The sequence below is a fragment of the Kwoniella dendrophila genome, chromosome 1, assembly GCF_036810415.1.
Source record: "Kwoniella dendrophila CBS 6074 chromosome 1, complete sequence".
Taxonomy (NCBI): domain Eukaryota; kingdom Fungi; phylum Basidiomycota; class Tremellomycetes; order Tremellales; family Cryptococcaceae; genus Kwoniella; species Kwoniella dendrophila.
Window position 1 is genome coordinate 1,658,026 of NC_089476.1, and position 18,582 is coordinate 1,676,607.

The 18,582-nt window shown below is 39.1% G+C and overlaps 4 protein-coding genes across 4 annotated transcripts; 3 read left to right on the forward strand and 1 right to left on the reverse strand.

The window, feature by feature from the left end:
- Positions 1-403: 403 nt before the first annotated feature.
- Positions 404-2,857, forward strand: L201_000600 (uncharacterized protein; the record flags this gene model as incomplete). The annotated part of the gene is made up of 1 exon (XM_066216400.1): positions 404-2,857. One exon carries the CDS (start codon positions 404-406, stop codon positions 2,855-2,857), a length of 2,454 nt encoding a protein of 817 aa, XP_066072497.1.
- Positions 2,858-3,572: 715 nt separating this feature from the next.
- Positions 3,573-7,612, reverse strand: L201_000601 (uncharacterized protein; the record flags this gene model as incomplete). Its single annotated transcript, XM_066216401.1, has 9 exons — positions 3,573-4,150; positions 4,239-4,341; positions 4,404-4,987; positions 5,066-5,185; positions 5,271-5,364; positions 5,495-6,377; positions 6,435-6,627; positions 7,216-7,469; positions 7,575-7,612. 9 exons carry the CDS (start codon positions 7,610-7,612, stop codon positions 3,573-3,575), a joined length of 2,847 nt encoding a protein of 948 aa, XP_066072498.1.
- A 678-nt stretch (positions 7,613-8,290) lies between these two features.
- L201_000602 (uncharacterized protein) lies at positions 8,291-12,214 on the forward strand (the record flags this gene model as incomplete). The annotated part of the gene is made up of 19 exons (XM_066216402.1): positions 8,291-8,427; positions 8,498-8,523; positions 8,586-8,750; positions 8,842-9,047; positions 9,149-9,301; positions 9,378-9,492; positions 9,559-9,650; positions 9,716-9,793; positions 9,860-9,967; positions 10,022-10,239; positions 10,305-10,478; positions 10,540-10,638; positions 10,700-10,781; positions 10,845-10,986; positions 11,050-11,115; positions 11,183-11,290; positions 11,351-11,586; positions 11,644-11,708; positions 11,785-12,214. The coding sequence occupies 19 exons, from the start codon at positions 8,291-8,293 to the stop codon at positions 12,212-12,214; spliced, it is 2,700 nt and encodes an 899-aa protein (XP_066072499.1).
- A 584-nt stretch (positions 12,215-12,798) lies between these two features.
- On the forward strand, positions 12,799-18,310 carry L201_000603 (uncharacterized protein; the record flags this gene model as incomplete). Its single annotated transcript, XM_066216403.1, has 9 exons — positions 12,799-13,287; positions 13,356-13,459; positions 13,527-13,606; positions 13,665-15,271; positions 15,339-15,740; positions 15,814-16,142; positions 16,227-16,425; positions 16,490-17,623; positions 17,702-18,310. The coding sequence occupies 9 exons, from the start codon at positions 12,799-12,801 to the stop codon at positions 18,308-18,310; spliced, it is 4,953 nt and encodes a 1,650-aa protein (XP_066072500.1).
- Positions 18,311-18,582: the final 272 nt, after the last annotated feature.

An 18,582-nucleotide genomic window follows, 5' to 3' on the forward strand; every position in this document is an offset into this window, starting at 1 on the left:
GTAGAATGATCTACATGATTCCTCGAACACACTCGCGTCTTCCTATAACATCTTTTATATTCTAATGATTTCTCATCCATTCTCATCCATTCTTGTCACTTCCATTCACTTCTGCCCGAACCTATGTTGACAAGCATTACTCATCTAAAACATACACCGAACTTGCATGACACATCTCAAAGGTAAAGAGTCATGAACAATTACAAAGCGTATGATACTTTACAAAAGGTATAAAGAGCATCTATATTTTTGACTATACTAACTTTATCTTTCCTCATCAATTCATCACATCTGACTTACAGTTCCCATACTACTTATTCGAAATCGAATATATATCTTTACTCCTTACACTTCAATCATAACTCCTATAGCTCAACAACAAAAACACATATTCACAATCAACATGTTCCCACACTCATACATTCAACATTCATCTCAACCAAGAAGAGGATTTGCCACCTCATCTCCATTACCTTTCTACTCTCATCCGGCAGCACAACAGTTTAAATTTTACCCATCTTCACCTTCACCTTCGCCCTTGCCACCCACCACATCATCATATCAAGATGAATATGGCTATTCATCAATCGAAGATGAAGAAAGAGCTGCATTAGCTCATCTTCGATCAATTCAACGAAGACGTGAAGAAGCTCAAGCTCAAGCTCAAGCTGTTGCAAGAGCTGAACGAGAAGCTACCGCTGCTGCTGCTAGAAGAGAAGCTGAAATTCAAGCTAGAGTAGAAAGAGAAGCCGCAATCAGATCTGAGTTAGCTAGAATTCAAAGACAAAATCAAATTGCTCAGGTTATTAGACAACAACAAATTGCCGAAGATCAAAGAAGAAAACAAGCTTATGCTCAAGCCATTCAAGCCAAACGAGCTGAATTACTGCAAGCTCAATTAGCTGCTCAAGCTCAAAGACAAGCTGCTTTAGCTGCTCATCATCAAAGAAGACAAGCTCAAATCGCTGAAGCCCAAGCCCAAGCTCAAGCTCAAATTGAAGCTAGAAGAAGATCAGCTTGTCAAGCTAGATGTCAGAGAAGGTTAGTCGAACCTTCTACTCCTATTCCCACCTGTTTTTCATGTTGCTGTCATGATTCGCAGACAAAAGCTATCGAGCAGAATCAAAATACTGATGTCTGCTGTATCGATAGATCTGCACCTACCCCTAAATCATCTACACCATCAACCCAAGAATCAAATGAGTGGCAAGATTTGAACAATCTCTTTGGGCCCTTATTCGGTTTCCACCTTGTTCCTGATGCCGAGCACGGTCAAGACTACAATTCCACTGATGCAACCACTTCGCAAACCAGAACAGAAGCCCCAGCTGTTTCAGAATCTGAACCTGCTCCCGCTGCCGCCACTGCTTCTACTCCAGCTCCTGCTACCTCTGCTCCAATCGAAGAAATCAAGGATTCATCAAAACTTCCTGAAGATCTCAACGAAATTCTTTCTCAGTTCCTTGGTCTTCGAGTCGATCCACTCTCATCATCTGATTCGTCATCATCTGTTGACCGAGCTAGAGGTAATGATGTACCTGAAGGACTCAACGAACTTCTTGGTCAATTTGGTTTAGTCTTTGAGCCTGAAGAGAAGAAAGAGGAAACCAAAGAAGAGAAGAAGGAAGGGATCACTCAACCAAAAGCTGTTGCTACAGAACAGAAATCAGCTCAACCAGCTCAACCAGCTTCAGCTGAATCATCCTCTTCAGCTGCACCACAGCATGCTGCTCAACCTGAAAAAGAAGTTCCACCTTTCACATCTCTCCTTGGTCAATTTACCGATGTCAACCCATTCTTAAGGGATCTCCTTGGCAATTTCGAACATGCTCTTACCGATGAATTCAGAAAACAAAGCCAATCCCAATCCCAAGATTGTTCAGGTCAATGTGAGAGGAAATGTGCTAGACCCTGTGGGAAAGAATGCTCGAGAAAAGATAAAGGAAAAGGTAGAGCTGAAGGTGAAAGAAGAGAAGTACCTCAACCAGCTGTTACATCTACTCCCGTGACTGCTCCCACACCTGTAGCTACTGCTGCTCCGGTTTCAACTGAATCAACTACCGAAAGTACCGAATCATCAGCTTCGATTAAAGCCTTAGATTCTATTGAAAAACAACTCCAATCACTTAGATCATCATTTACATTCCCTGAAAAATTATCATTTGCTCAATCCACTTCACCAGAACACGAGTCTGCTCCAGCATTACTATTTAATAAGGTTAATTCATCATATCATTCACAAGCACATGAATTATTACAATTAATGTTAAAAGCAGATGGAATCTCGTCAAATGGTAATAAAGATATCAGAAAAAGAAGAAAACAAATTGTTAAATCAGTTGAAAATGAAATAGAAACATTAGAGAAAAAACGTGATAACTTATGGGAACAAACTAAATTGAAAAGACAAAATGGTGAAGAATCTGAAGTTGAATCTGATGAATCATCTTGGTCAGGTTCAGAAACTAATTCATCCATCGGTGATCATGAACATATCCAACAAGAGAAAGATCAACAACAAGAGGTTGAACATGTTGAAGAAGCTTCATCGGCCCCAAGAGAAGAATCACCTGAAGAACAAAAATCTTATGCTGATGTAGCTAAGGTACACCCAGAAGAACCTACTTCAGAAGCCAACCAAACCGCTGAAGCTACCCCATCTGAAAATCAAGAAGTACCTAAAGAAGCTGAACCTCAAGGTTATACCATTACAGTTTCTTTCCCTTCCCAACCTGAACAACTGGAAGAGGTAGCAGAAAACAAGGAAGAAGCGATTGAAGAAGATAAAAAATCCGATAGATCAGCTAGAGTAGAAGACGAAGATGAATCCAAAGAAGAAGGTTACGAATTATTATAATTCGACTCATTCACTATATACCCAATTGATACTTTGATTGTTTTCTGATTCTGTTTCGTAGCATATGATAAACACGACTTATGTAGTATTTTTAAAGATAGATTGTAGACACCTTTTTCATAGCATATAATATCAAAAACAGCATGACATGTATCTTATTTCTTATGACATCCTCAATTTATGCACTTGCCCAGATATTGTGTTTGCAATTATCACGACTGTTCAAGACAAATTATGCAATAAAGCGTACCAATGATCGAAATATGCTAACACCTGATATATGAATAAGATGTGATATCGTTTATCGGATGAGAATGAAATGCATCTGTCAGATTGTCAAGGGAATATTTACTAAATTTATGGTACTCTGTATTACATCATCCATACTATATATATCTGAAGAATGGTTTGTATATATATAAAGAATGTACTTATAATTAGATACACAGCCATTTAATCATCAAATAATCTTCTCTACAGTGACACAAAGCAAAGCAGATATTATGCGAAATACAATGACGATCAAACATTTTGTTTTTACATCTTGACTTGATGATGCTATATATATATATATATATTACAGATGACAGCAAAGATTAATCGAACACGTCCATGATACTGTGCGTAATCGCGCAAGAATGCTTGTTCTCCATATGTGAGTTGATTGATGATAATGGTAATGGTTGAGATTAAATTTGTGATTTCATAGAAAAGATTATCTTCTATAAGGTTGATTATATCTACTATTATTGTTATTATAATTATCGTAATTTCTTGAATAATTATAACCTGATCCAGCTCCATTACTACTATCATTACCATAAGCTTGTTGTTGATTATTCCAACCACTTCCATATGGTGGTTGTTGTTGTTGTTGGTGAGAAAGAGGAGGATTATTGTAACCGTATGAACCATTGTTGTATTGATCATATTGATCATATTGATCATATTGATGTTGGTTCTGCTGATGTTGTTGTTGAGGAGGTATAACATTTTGTAAACCTTTTAATAGATCACCAATTGAACCTGATTGTTGTGGTGGTATTATAGTATTGTGAATTTGGTTTTGATTTTGGTAATAACCTTTAGATTGATATTCTAATATTTGTCCACTTGCATTCATAGGATCCATTACTCTTTGAGGATTTGTACCATCAATAATCCTAATATCATCTTCATTTGGATCAGGTATTGACATTCCAGGTGGATGAAATTTAGCTAATATACCTCTTTCTCTATCATTTTGAATTTCTACTTCTGGAGTAAGGATTGGATCGGTTGGTTCGATAAATGCTATGAAAATTGACATCGGGTAATTATCAGTTTTGATTCTGTAAATTCTGCCTTGTAAGGAATCACAAGAGAGAGAGATCTAACTTACGTGAAGGTTCATACCAATCAATCATAGGATGACCTCTTGCAGAAGCTAAAGCAGCACCTTCAGCTACATCCAGCTGATGTGCACTCATACCATGCACATCCTCCTTTATAGACATAATCAAGTATCAGTAAACACATTCGATGAGAATGCCATCGATCAACTCACTTCATCATCCCATTCAAACTTTTCAAATTCTTTTGCTTCCTGTGTAAACTCTTTGATTTGTTCTAAAGAGCCACCGCCTTCTTCAGGTTTAACATCATCTTTGAACTTTACATTTCTGATCAATTTACCTTTTGAATTATATCTAGGTTTTTTATCTTCTTCTTTCTTGAGATCATCAACTTGATTACTATTCAAAGGAGAACCAGGTTTTGAACCTGAAAGAGGCAGAGGAATCTTAGGTCCAGCTTTTAATTGTTGTAAAGCATTAGCTAATAGACTTGATGCTGAAGAAGTGGGACCAGTGGTAGAAGTTGGAGGGATGGGTTTCTTTTTGAATTCAGGTAATTTAGCTTTAGGTTTTGTCGATGATGATGATGATGCACCGAAAAATGACATGTCTGTAGCACTTTTACCACCAGGTCCCGATTTGTTGAGTAGATTGCTGGATGACGTTGGAGCTTTGCTCGTTGGAGGTTTTGTACCATTTGTAGTTGGTGCCGGTATTTTAGAGGAAGCAGGCTTAGTTGTTCCTGAGATGCTTGCGGATTTGTCATTACTTTGTTCGACTTTTCTCTTCTTATTGGCTTCATACAGGAAAATCAGCATATATCAGTTTTGCCATTCTGATTTACCAGAAACAGAAGGTTATATCTATCACTTACGCGAATCCTTCTCATCATCCTCTTCTGGCTCACTCCTTCTACCTTGAGGTATAAGAACATTGACCACATATTGCTCATATCTTTGGAAAGCAGATTGGATTGCTGCTTTACTAGCAAGATCTATATACCATAATATGACAGATTAATCGATGATAAGCGGAAGCTTCTTGAAAGGTGGACTTGACTTGAATGATAAGAAACTCACCTTTGTGGATAGCAAGATTGGTAACTTTTTCAGCTCTAGTCCGTATTCTAGTATCTTCGATGTAATCCAACTGCATGTCTGTTTTTGCCAATACCTAGTTTGAGAGAACAGATTGCATCTTATCAGTACAAACATGATCTCTGAACAGGTATAGCTAAATACATATCGATCTTTTGGATTACCAATAATAAAGTATATTGGAATGCACAAAAAAGTAAAATTACCTGAAATATAGGAACGATGGTCGATTCCCATTTGTGAATATCTTTCAAAGCTTTTAATAACCAACTTGAGAATACATCACAATACCTATCATCATCCGCCATTGCTCTGAGATAATCATCCGAAGCATGATCTCTGATTGCAGTGACGATTTCCAATACTTCTTTGGGTGTAGGTTGAAATAATGGTGGGATTGTATTACCTTTCTTTTCTCTTTTACGTAAATTCTTCCACAACACAACCGGTTTTGGTATTTTCAACGATTCAGGTGTTAAAAAAGGCCTGATATCTCTCATAGTCATCTCCGGAGCAGGGGCAGGTGTTGGCGTCGGTACTGGCGCGGGAATAGGTACAGATACAGCACTGGTACTAGCTGTGTTGATCTTTGGTTTGACATCGGGTAATGGTTGTCTGTTCTCAACTTTCACTGGAGGATCAATTGAAGAGCTTGAATTCGATTTGATCTTCTTAGCCGCTCTTGAGTTAGCAGATGATAATTCTGGTGGTTGTGCTTCGACCGGCACTAAAGATCGTTTCTTTCCTGGAGCAGGGCGTATAGAGAGTTCATGTTGAGGAGTAGGCGAAGGTGTTTCTGCTGAACCAGGCGGAGTCAACTTGATGGGAGAATCATTCCTTGTTAGCCTTGTAGTTCCTACACTCAGCAATTCAGGGTCAATTTGCTGGAAATCAGGTGGACTTTCTGAAGTCAAATCGATCGTCAAGGGATGTTGTTGTATCTGTTCACGATAAATGAGTGGTTGCGTCTGTTGCGGGGCTTGCGACGATTGAGGTCGTAAGAGATGAGTCGAGATGGATGGACCAGCTATAGCATTCGCCTGTGCAAAATGACGCTGTTGCAATTGTAGATGTTGCAGCTGTTGAGGACTAGATGGCAAAGAGCATTTAGCATGTACCACGACAGACACGTATAGATCCGCTCACGTTATATTCTGAAGATATGTCGGTAGAACCTGCGTAGGGATTTGAGGCTGACTAGGGTTAAAGACGGGTACAGAATTTACCACTCTTGGTTGTTGTCGTACTTGAGGTGCCACATCTTGGAGTGATACAAATCCATATGGCGCGTGAGACTGAGATTGTTCTGCTTGACCTCCGAATCCTTGCTGTTGAGGATCTATAGGAACGGCAATGCATAAAGTATCAGCGATATGCATTCGATTTGCGTTTCTCACATCCATATATCAAGAATCCGTCCCTAATCCTGCCACTTTCACCGCTGCGGTATGTCACCAAAAGTTCTAAAAGGAGGTGAAGATCACGTGATCTGTGAAAGCAAGAGTCGCGTGGGATCTTGTCACACACTCTATCCAATCAAATATGACTTTCCGGTTATACACCGACCGCACCTGATTCCCACACAAAGTATTCTCTCCTCTCCCGCTTGATCTTCCTTCCCTTGTGATCTGTGAAGACAAGGATGAATGGATCGCTTGATAAAGGGACGGTCATTAGGATGGAGAGTAAGAAAGACAATATTCATGGCTGTGTATGGGGTATAGTTCTTGTAGGTCAAATATACATAGATGAAGAAATGCTCAAATAGTTGTATAGGAAGACCATATAATTTTCATATCAAGCAAGTGGTAATTTAAATGATGTTAATGTTGACCATAAACAACTTTATTTCCCTTTAATGTAATATATTTTATTTGACTGACGCTGAGTATGAAGAAGCAGTTTAAACAGACGGGTTAGCACCTACCTTGATGATAGAATTCATTTGACTGAGCTGATATCTGTGATTGGGGTTGAGTGAAGTCGCTATTATTTCTATTATTGTTGTTATTCTGTTGTTGGTTCCCGCGTATGGTATGAACTTGTGACCAAGCTTCAACTTCAGTCATACCTTCAGCAACCATTGATCTAGCCAATAACCAATCTTCAGGTGATTGTCCGTTTGGTATAGGTGACGATCTAAGTTGATCTGATACCCAAGCTCTTTGAGTGGGATCCCGACTGTGAGACAGATATCCAAAGAAATCAAAATTACGTCAGTTCCGATTTTAACCTTTTATCAAATAAATATTATTTATGGGAGAGGAGGGAAAGATAGATGCGCACCAATATTGATTCAAGATGTTCCAAGGCCAATTATCCATCTGGACTGATGGATGGATGGATGTAGGGGTGATGATTGATTACTGATAAACTGGAGAAGTAGGATATTATGCGCTGTTCTTATGACTGGAATCACCTTCACCCACAGACGGGTTGAAGCGTCCAACAATATTGAATGAGGAGTTATGCGTTTGACACAATCTCTTACTCTGATATATCGTTACACTCGTAAGCTCATTAAAACACCTTGAAACCAACACATATATAAAGATGAGAATGCTATAACTGATAACTGAGAAAATATGTATGTTAAGGAGAGAAAGAGAAGAAGGGATGTTGGATTAAAGTTATTGATACTTGCGCGGTGTGAAAGTAAACCTGATGATGAGTTGGGATAAAATATAGATTAATCACTTATTATTTTTCTTTATTTTTTTTTCAATCTCCCTCGATTACGTACTACTTGAGTGCAGATCTCCACGTGCAATGTTCGGTCGCGTTCATTCGCGCTTTGATTCCGGGATTGACGAATGCTATGTTATTGTCTGGATTGCGGATCAGAAATACCAGCTTCAGCTGCTATATGCGACCATCAAGCAAGCGAAATACTTTTACTTACAACATCCAAAACCAAGACATTATTCTCTTAGTATATAGCAGGAGGGAAAAAGTGAGATTAGCTGCTCTGGATATGTTTGCAGAGGAAAAAAACATACGATATGTCATACCCACCAACCTCGAATGAAAGAGAAGAATATGAAGAACATGAATTGTTGAACGCTGAGATGGCGCATAATGCGGGACCTAGTGATGCAGACTTGAGGGCGGAAGAGGCTGAGAGAGAAGATTTGATGAGGTACGTCAGATCCTATATTTGTCTATAAGCACTACTCATACGAATCAAGCTGAGCTACTTTATGATACAGACGATATGAAGATTTCAGTACAGTTGGTAAATTAGCCTTTAAGTACTTCCATCATTTCAAGGATGCTAGCTGATCTTAATCGCCATAGATTGGATCCAAGACTCACTGCTGGAACGTACAGTACAATCGAAGGGGCCTACAAATCCATTCATAGCTAGATTAGATCGCATAGATGGTTTATTTGGACGTGCATGGAGATTGGTACGGAGAGCTTTAGAAGAAGGTGAAAGTTGGGTTGTAGTAACTTTAGTGGGTGAGTCATAATACCAACATGTCAATCCATACGGATCCGTCATTATTTGATTCTTCTAACAAATAATGCTAAAATTGATCTATTCACTTAGGTATAACGATTGGAATTTCAGCAGCAATAATATCAATCATAACAACATGGTTATCAGATATGAAATTAGGATATTGTACAACTGGATGGTGGCTAACACAAAAATATTGTTGTTTGGAAATTACAGAAGAATTTGAAAGTTGTGCAGAATGGAGAAAATGGGGTAGTATTTTTCCTTTAGGTTGGATTGCTTATATACTTTGGGCGGTGAGTTAGACTTGTTCCCACTTTTACAATAAAGAACGATATCAAACGCTACTGCATTGAAGACAAAGCTGATGAAATTTCATATATTGGATCATCCATAGGCTATATTTTCATTCTCAGCTGCTTTCTTAGTTAAGAATTTCGCTCCTTATGCTGCTGGATCAGGTATATCGGAAATCAAATGTATTTTAGGTGGATTCATCATAAAGGGATTTTTGAGTGTAGAAACTTTTTTCATTAAAGGTTTGACTTTGGTATGTAAAATTATGATCTATCACGATGATCGAATTTGGCACTATACTTATATATTTCATATTCCATATAATCTAGCCACTTGCTATTGCTTCTGGTTTATCGGTTGGTAAAGAAGGACCATCAGTACATGTAGCTTGTAGTATAGGGAACTCAGTAGCTAGGCTGTTTAGTCGGTATGATCGAAGCCACTGTGAGTACTACTGATTAAAGTGAAACGCAACGCTTGTTCACCTAAAATCCTGTTACACTTTCTTAGTGAAGATGCGAGAAATCGTCACGGCATCTAGTGCAGCAGGTGTAGCTGTAGCTTTCGGCTCACCTATAGGGGGTGTCTTATTCTCTATCGAAGTGAGCTGCTTGTAACGCATCTTCGAACATCCGATGCAGATTAGCTGACTATTGTTGATGATCAGGAAATGAATCAAACTTTCTCCAATCGAACGATGTGGAGAAGTTTCGTTTGTGCATTAGTCGCAACTTTCACTTTGGCTGTACGTTGCGACATTGACCTTATTTCATATTTTGGGAAGCTATTTACTGATTCGGAGATTGAACAGTCTATGGATCCATTCAGAACAGGAAAGTTGGTATTGTTTCAGGTTTCTTACGATAGGGACTGGCATTATTTCGAGATACCAGCGTATATACTGATAGGTATATTCGGGGTAAGCTCAAACCAAAGTAATACAATGAGATGATTAGCTCATATCATATTGTAGGGATTATACGGAGCATTCGTGATCAAGTTCAATCTTCAAGTTGCTGCCTTTAGACGTAAACATCTCGCCAATCATGGTATCTCTGAAGCTGTAACTTTGGCTGTCATTACGGCTTTTGTAGGATACATGAATAGGTTCTTGAGGATGGATATGACAGAAAGTCTCTCATTACTTTTCAGAGAATGTGAAGGCGGTGGTGATCACGAAGGCTTGTGTCAGTGAGTACAGGATCCGTAATTCCTTCTGTGTAGGGGCAATGCTGATTATAATTATGCTTTAATAGAACCTCATCTCAATGGAGAATGGTCAATTCACTACTCATTGCTACAGTGATACGAACAGGTCTAGTCATTATCTCATACGGATGTAAGGTACCGGCGGGCATTTTCGTTCCTTCTATGGCAGTTGGAGCTACTTTCGGAAGAATGATTGGAATCTTAGTCAAAGCGATGCATACGTGAGTGTGTCTACTATTTCCTATCTGCAATAAGAAATCATGCTGAGATGGCACGCAACAGCTCATACCCCGAAGCACCGTGGTTTGCCGCCTGTGCACCAGATGCCCCTTGTATCACGCCCGGTACTTATGCTTTCCTAGGTGCTGCCGCTGCTTTAGGGTAAGTTGTACATGTGCATATGTTGCTGGGAATATATAACTTACTATTGTCATCGTTTTAGAGGTGTCACTAGAATCACTGTTACCGTTGTCGTTATCATGTTCGAGCTTACGGGAGCTTTGACATACCTCTTGCCCACAATGGTACGTCGTGTTTCATAACGTGAAGAACGTAACTGGCGCTGATTCCTGTTGAATCGTCATTAGATCGTTGCTTTGGTCACGAAAGCCGTTAGTGATCAGTTTGGCGGAGGAGGTATAGCAGATCAAATGATCCGATTGAATGGGTATCCATTCTTGGAGAAAGAAGATAAGGAGGATACGACGGATAAAGCATTCATCGAACCTAGTTAGTACAATTAAGTTCTGTTAGTACACAGCATATGTGCTGATCTTGCAAACAATTTGACAGTTGCAAACGTAATGAAGAAGGACATAGTGGTAATGGCTGCTACTGGTGTGCCTCTACAGCAGATAGGTAAGTTATATCGCGGTAATATAAATGCAAGGCGAGATATTTGGAACTGAACTTGCTATTACTGCAGGTGAAATGGTACAGAGTACAAGTTATCAAGGCTTCCCAGTAGTTAAAAGTGATAGCGATCGAACAATCATTGGATTTGTGCGGAAGAACGAATTGCGTTATGCCCTAGGTAAGCATTGTCTCTTGTTCCAGATATAACGATATGACCATATGGCTGATGGTAATGTAGATAAAGCACGACGAACACGGAATCTTTCCCCTAACGCACTATGTAAATTCCAGCATACTCCGCCGTTGACGCAAGACAAAGAAACCTCAGATAATCACCTGCAAAGACCTGATATAGTGATTCCCGGTCGAACAGGCAGTATTTTCAGGAGTCCATCTATGGGTGTCGGTAATTTCTCTAGAAGAGAAAGTGGAGTAGAAGCTGAAGAAGTTGATTTTGGTGAATATGTTGATGAGGTAAGTGCCATTTTCTCTGATTTGACATTCAGCTGAGTGTTGACACTTGTCATTCAGATACCGTTGACTGTATCACCTAAAATGCCTTTGGAGATTGTACTGCAGCTATTCAGACGTATGGGGTGAGTTTATCCTGCATTCGAGTTCATGTTTGGGAAATCTAGTGATTGATTAATGCCTTTGTATGATCTGGTATAGACCTCGTGTAATTTTAGTATCGGATCAAGGTAAATTAGTGGGACTTGTGACTGTAAAAGATGTTTTGAGACATGAAGTGGTAGAACATCATAGACATACAAGATTAACTTCAGCAAATTCCACTGCAAATTCACCATTACAAACTAGAAATCCATATTCACATAGTAGAGATTTATCTACATCAACAGCAGGGAATGGATGGGATTTAGGTTTCGGTCTTAGTGGAAATAGTAGAGAAACAGAAATCAATGGAGGTAATGGTAATGGATTTGAAATTGTTTTAGAGGAAGGTTTTGCATGGTTAAGAATTCAAGGTTCAAGAATATATAATATATTACATGAAAATATAAGACAGAGAGCACCTGGATCAGGTGGTTCAGGTGGTTATAGGAATAACGAGAATGTGAATTTCGATCTAAATGATGAATGATCCAAGCATTTACATCTTTTGTTTATGATTTCTAGGGTATAACTTTTACAATGCATTTCATAGATGTTGTTTTAAGCTACTCAACTTTCCAGAAAGCAGTCGCGAAAGGTGAAAGGTGAATGCGGTGCCACATTCTAGTACCTCCGCGGTAATTGACAGTTTATAGTAGTACTTAAATGAACCCCTGTATAAGTAGTTCGCTTCCGTTATTGAGTGCTTGCTGAACCCTGTTCCTCATGTTGTACGTTGTTTTTTCCTTCTCTCACTGCAATCATATGTTATTATCTATTCTTCATTTCTCGCTCATATCCATCACCGACTTTTATCAAAACATTAGATCGATATCAAAACCAAAAACCTCCACTCGGCACGTCCACTGTCGTTTGAGATTTCGACAACCTCCTTATCCCCTCCGAAGGCAGTCGTCTGTCAGCTGATACAAACGTAGGGAAGCGACACACCATATTTCACTTGCTTGGCAAACATCAAGCATTCCGAACATTGCGCGTTTCGACATATAGACGCGTCTGATATTTGATTGAATCATCAAAGAACGTACAACTACAGTCACTCTTTCAGCAATTATGTCGGAACCTACCTCGAACCCTATCATTCCCCAAGCGGCCGCTTCTGGATCTACTACTGAGGGTATCTCAACACCTATAGTCGCTCCTGCATCTACATCTCCCCAACCATCCATCCCGGCATCAATACCTCCATCTACTTCCCAGTCTGTTGCACCAATAATAGAACAACAGCCTAACAACCCTTCTCCAACCAAAGCACCTACACCTATACCTCCTGTTGCTCCTACATCAGCTTCTACCTCAGTCTCAGGTTCAGCTACTACCCCTTTACCTGTTCCAACGCCTATACCGACGGCTTCCTCTTCCTCATCATCGAATACAAATGCTGTACCAGCTGCGCCATCCCCCGTACCACCTTCAGCAGGGACCCCTATATCCCAACCTTCACCTGCACCTCCTAGACATGTAAGCAATCCTATAGATGAGGAAAAGAAGTTGGAATTGGTTAAGGGTATGGACGCTCCTAGATTAGCGATGCTAAGGAAGGTAAGTCAACTTGGTTCATATCCTATATCCATCTTATCGACTAACGGTACTCATCTCACGTTCCTTAGAGAACCACAGAACTTCAAGCTGCTGGACATACAAAGGAAACTTCATCTGAATTAGGCAAATTGATTATGGTCTTAGATATGTATGCTAGGGCTAAACAACTTGAGTGAGTCTTTCCACTCTCCACACAATCTTGAGATGACCAACTGACTCGTATGAATCTCTGACACCAGACTTCAAAATCAAGCCAAAGCTGCTGCTGCCGCTCAGCAGAATGCAAATGGCGGCTCACCTGCTGGACCAAGCAATGGAGGTAAGCTAATGTTCATCGCAAGATTGCATAGTCAGTTAATTTTCCAAATCTGTTCTAGCTGTTCCATCACCGGCTCCTTCTCCAGCACCACATGTGCCTGGAACCCATGTATCTATGACGCCTCAACAGATAGCCCAATTGCGTTCTCAAGCACAAGCATATCAATCTCTTTCCAAAGGTCAACCTGTTCCTACTTATCTTCTCAACGCCGCTCAAGGTATACCTCCAGCTGGAGTTGCAGGTCATCCTCCTCTCCCAACTCCGCTCAATCCTCTCGAAGCCAAGATTGCAAGTAAAACAACCGAAGCTGTTATCCAGAATTCCTTAGACCAGCAACAAACGGAAGCTCAATCTGCTCCAAGGAAGGATGAGAGTCTGACGGAAAAAGGCGAAAAGATAGATGGTGAAGCAAATGGATCAGGAGCATCGAGTGATAACGAAAAGGTTGTAACTCCTCCAACAGCTCCCGCACCTGCCCCAGAACCAGTCAAGGTCGTTCCTTCTGGACCTCCATACGCCATGGAATTCGACCAATCTTCGATCATCTACCCTTACAACGCTTATATCAACCCATCTATCTATGCCAACCGAAAGTTCGATGATGAAATCACTAATCCCCTGAGTAAGATGCAACGACTCGTCTCACCATCTCTTATGCCTAAAGGTCTCGACCCTTATTTATTGATGGAAGAAAGAAACAGATATATAGAGACTCGGATGTCCTGGAGAATGAAAGAGCTTGAACAGATGTCATCGACTGCTGGTTTAGGAGAACAAGGCGCTAAAGATGTTCCCGGCATAGTAGATGAGGAGAAGAAACCTGGAGCCAATCTTGGAATTCAAGCTAGGATTGAGTTGCTGAGTTTGAGATTGTTAGGCAAACAAAGGTTACTTCGAGAAGACGTTGTTCGAGCCATGCACGGCGCAACCCAAGTACCAGCTGATCGATCACAATTCCGCCGATTCCGAACTCACGCTTTAAGGGATGCAAGAGCAACTGAAACCGCTGAAAGAAGACAACGAACAGAACGAGAACAAAGAGGTAAACAAAGACATTTAGCTTATATCAACTCGATTTGTGAACATGGTCAAAATCTTATTGGTGCTGGAATAGGAACTTCACGAGGATCGGGAGCTGATAAGATGAAGAGATTAGGAAGAGCTATGATGAAGTTACACACCGATACAGAAAAAGAAGAACAGCGAAGAATAGAAAGATTGGCTAAAGAACGTTTGAAAGCTTTGAAAAATGATGATGAAGATGCATATCTAGCATTATTAGGAGAAGCTAAAGATTCACGTATTGGACATTTATTGAAACAGACTGATCAATATTTAGAAACTTTAGCTGCTGCTGTAGTTGAACAACAGAATGATGATGTACATAGAGATCAACAGAAATTAGAATTACCATTTGAACAAGAAGAAGGTATGGCTTCAGAGGAAATGTTTGGTGCAAGAAGACAAGATGGTGAAGAGGCTGGTGCAGAAGCCAAAGCAGGAAAAGTTGATTATTATGCAATTGCGCATAGAGTACAAGAAAAAGTTACAAAACAAGCTTCTATCTTAACTGGTGGTACATTGAAAGATTATCAAATTAAAGGTTTACAATGGATGATTAGTTTGTACAATAATAGATTGAATGGTATTTTAGCAGACGAAATGGTGAGTTCTTTCCGTTTTCCAGCTGGCACACGTCAATCATTGAAGTTGACGATGAATACTTTGACAGGGTTTGGGTAAAACAATTCAAACCATATCATTGATAACGTATTTAATCGAAAACAAGAGACAACCTGGACCATTCTTAGTAATTGTGCCATTATCAACATTGACCAATTGGACGTTGGAATTCCAGAAATGGGCTCCAGCAGTAAGGGCATTGATTTTGAAAGGTTCACCTGCAGTGAGAAAAGAGTTATATCCAAGATTAAGAGCACAAGATTTCCAAGTTTGTTTAACAACTTATGAATACATCATCAAAGAAAGACCGATGTTATCAAAGATAAAATGGATACACATGATCATTGATGAAGGTCATAGAATGAAGAACGTTAAATCAAAATTGAGTCAAACGTTAAATGAACATTATTCTAGTAGATATAGATTAATCCTGACTGGTACACCTTTACAAGTGAGTTTGAGCTACGCAAAATCTCCCTAGAGGAACAATCAACTAACAGTTAATTTTGTAATCTTTATATTAGAATAATCTTCCAGAATTATGGGCATTGTTGAATTTCGCCTTACCAAAAATCTTTAATTCTGTAAAATCATTCGATGAATGGTTCAACGCACCTTTCGCAAATACAGGTGGTGAAAAGATGGAAATGAATGAAGAAGAAGCTTTATTGGTTATTAAACGTTTACATAAAGTTTTAAGACCTTTCTTATTAAGAAGATTAAAAAAAGATGTCGAATCTGAATTACCTGATAAAGTTGAAAAAGTGATTTATACAAAAATGTCTGCTTTACAATGGAAATTATATGAAAGTGTTCAAAAATATAAACAATTACCTACCGATTTAACCGCTGCGTAAGTTTTCTCATTTATTTTACTTTCAGCTTTTGAATCTTTAGTGTAGGAAATCAGCTGATAATTGCATTTTCTCGTGTACAGGGGTAAACCACAGAAAAGACAGAATCTGCAAAACGCGTTGATGCAGCTTAGAAAGATTTGTAATCATCCTTATGTCTTTAGAGAAGTAGATGAAGATTTCACTGTTGGAAATACTACAGACGAACAGATCATTAGAGTTTCGGGTAAATTTGAATTGTTAGATCGAATCTTACCTAAATTGTTTAAGACTGGTCACAAGGTAAGCTGTCAGAATCTCGGTCCGCGAACGAAGCTCGTTAGCTCACATTCCGCTGATCATTTAGGTTCTTATGTTCTTCCAAATGACTGAAATCATGACTATTGTATCTGATTTCTTCGAATTCCGAGGGTGGAAATACTGTCGATTGGATGGTAGTACCAAAGCAGAAGATCGTCAAGCTTTATTGTCCACCTTCAATGATCCACAATCACCTTATCAAATTTTCATCTTGTCAACTAGAGCTGGTGGTTTAGGTTTGAACTTGCAATCAGCCGATACTGTCATCATCTATGATACCGATTGGAATCCTCATGCAGATTTACAAGCTCAAGATAGAGCGCATCGTATCGGTCAGAAGAAGGAAGTAAGAGTATTACGATTGATTTCTTCAGGAACAGTAGAGGAATTGGTTTTAGCAAGAGCTCAACAGAAATTGGCTATTGATGGTAAAGTTATTCAAGCTGGTAAATTCGATGATGTAACTACCGGTGCGGAATATGAAGCGCTGTTAGCTAAAGCATTCGAAACTAATCCTGATGATGATAACGAGGAAACAAATGAATTAGATGATGATGAGTTGAACGAATTATTAGCTAGAGGTGATGATGAATTGGGAATATTTGCACAAATGGATAAAGATCGTAAAGCCGCAAAATTAGAAGCATGGAAACAATTAGGTAAAAAAGAATCTGAATTACCTCCAGTTCTAATGGCAGAAAGTGAATTACCACCATTTTATAGAAGAGATATTGGACAAGAGATGGCAATGCAAGTTGCAAATGAAGAGGAACAAGGTAGAGGTAGAAGAACCAAAAATGAAGTTAGATATACAGATGGCTTGACTGATGATCAATTCTTAGCTGCATTAGAAAATTCTGATGATGATGTTGAAGAAGCTGCGGACAGGAAAAGAAAAAGAGCTCAGAATAAAGCTGAAAGGAAAAGAATGAATGAACTATTAGCTCAAGCTGAAGCTCAAGGTAAACCTTTGAATACTACAACTGTTGTTGGATCTGCATCTATCAAAGATGAGGACGAAAATGATGAAGATGACAATGATAATGAAAATGACAGTCCACAACCTTCATTATCTGTCAACCCTAAAACACCTTCGAATATTAGAGCTTTAAAGAAGAAACGGGGTAGACCAAGTAAATCCGCTACTCCAACTTTGACAGATGATATTGTTCCTTCAGTCGTGAGTGATATATTCGATTTGACAGCTATTTCTTTGGTGGAATTAGTATAGCTGACATATGTTGGTCCTTCTCTGCAGAAACGACGTAAAATAGGTGGAGCTACTAGTAATGGTCCTCCTATATCTGCGCCTGAAATTGCTTTAATGCGAAAATTATTCAATGAAACATCTAACTTGAAAGATGCAGGAGGCGAAGATCTAAATCAATTCTTCTTGACTCCTGTTAGCAAACGAGATTACCCAGATTATTATGCCATAATAGCACAACCCATAGCATTGTCGCAGATTAAAACAAAAATCGGTAAACCAGGATACAATTTAATCAATATGAAAAATGATTTGCATTTATTATGGAACAATGCAAGAACATATAATCAAGAAGGTTCTTGGGTATTTAACGCTGCAGAAGATATGCAAGAATTTTTTGATAATTTATATAATGAAGAATATCCAAAATTACAATCTTCTTTAAATGATAATGATTCAACAACAAACAATAGTGGAACTTCAACACCAATGTTCAAATCAGATAATAAATCAAGCCTTCCATCAGCACCGAAGATTAGAATTTCAATGGGTAAAAAGAAGATTCAGGCTCAAGTCAAACATGAAGAAGAGGAAGATGAGGAAGATGAAAATAACCAGGACGATGATGAGGATGAAGATATGGGTGATGATGATTATTAGATTCAGTACCCGGCGAAAGTGAGATCAAGGATGGTATAGAGGATTTAGGTGTTTTTTTTTTCTGTTCAGTAATCGTTTTCTGCAATTGTATAAATAGATCACATATAAATTCAGGCTGTAATGGTAAATTCTTCTTCGATACTTTTCCAACTGTTAAATGCATTAACAATATGACGCAGTGATGACGCTCACTTCTCCGTTCTGTCATTGTGCTGCCTGTAACCTAAGCAGAAACTGGGCAGAACATGTGATACAAATTGAATGGACTGATA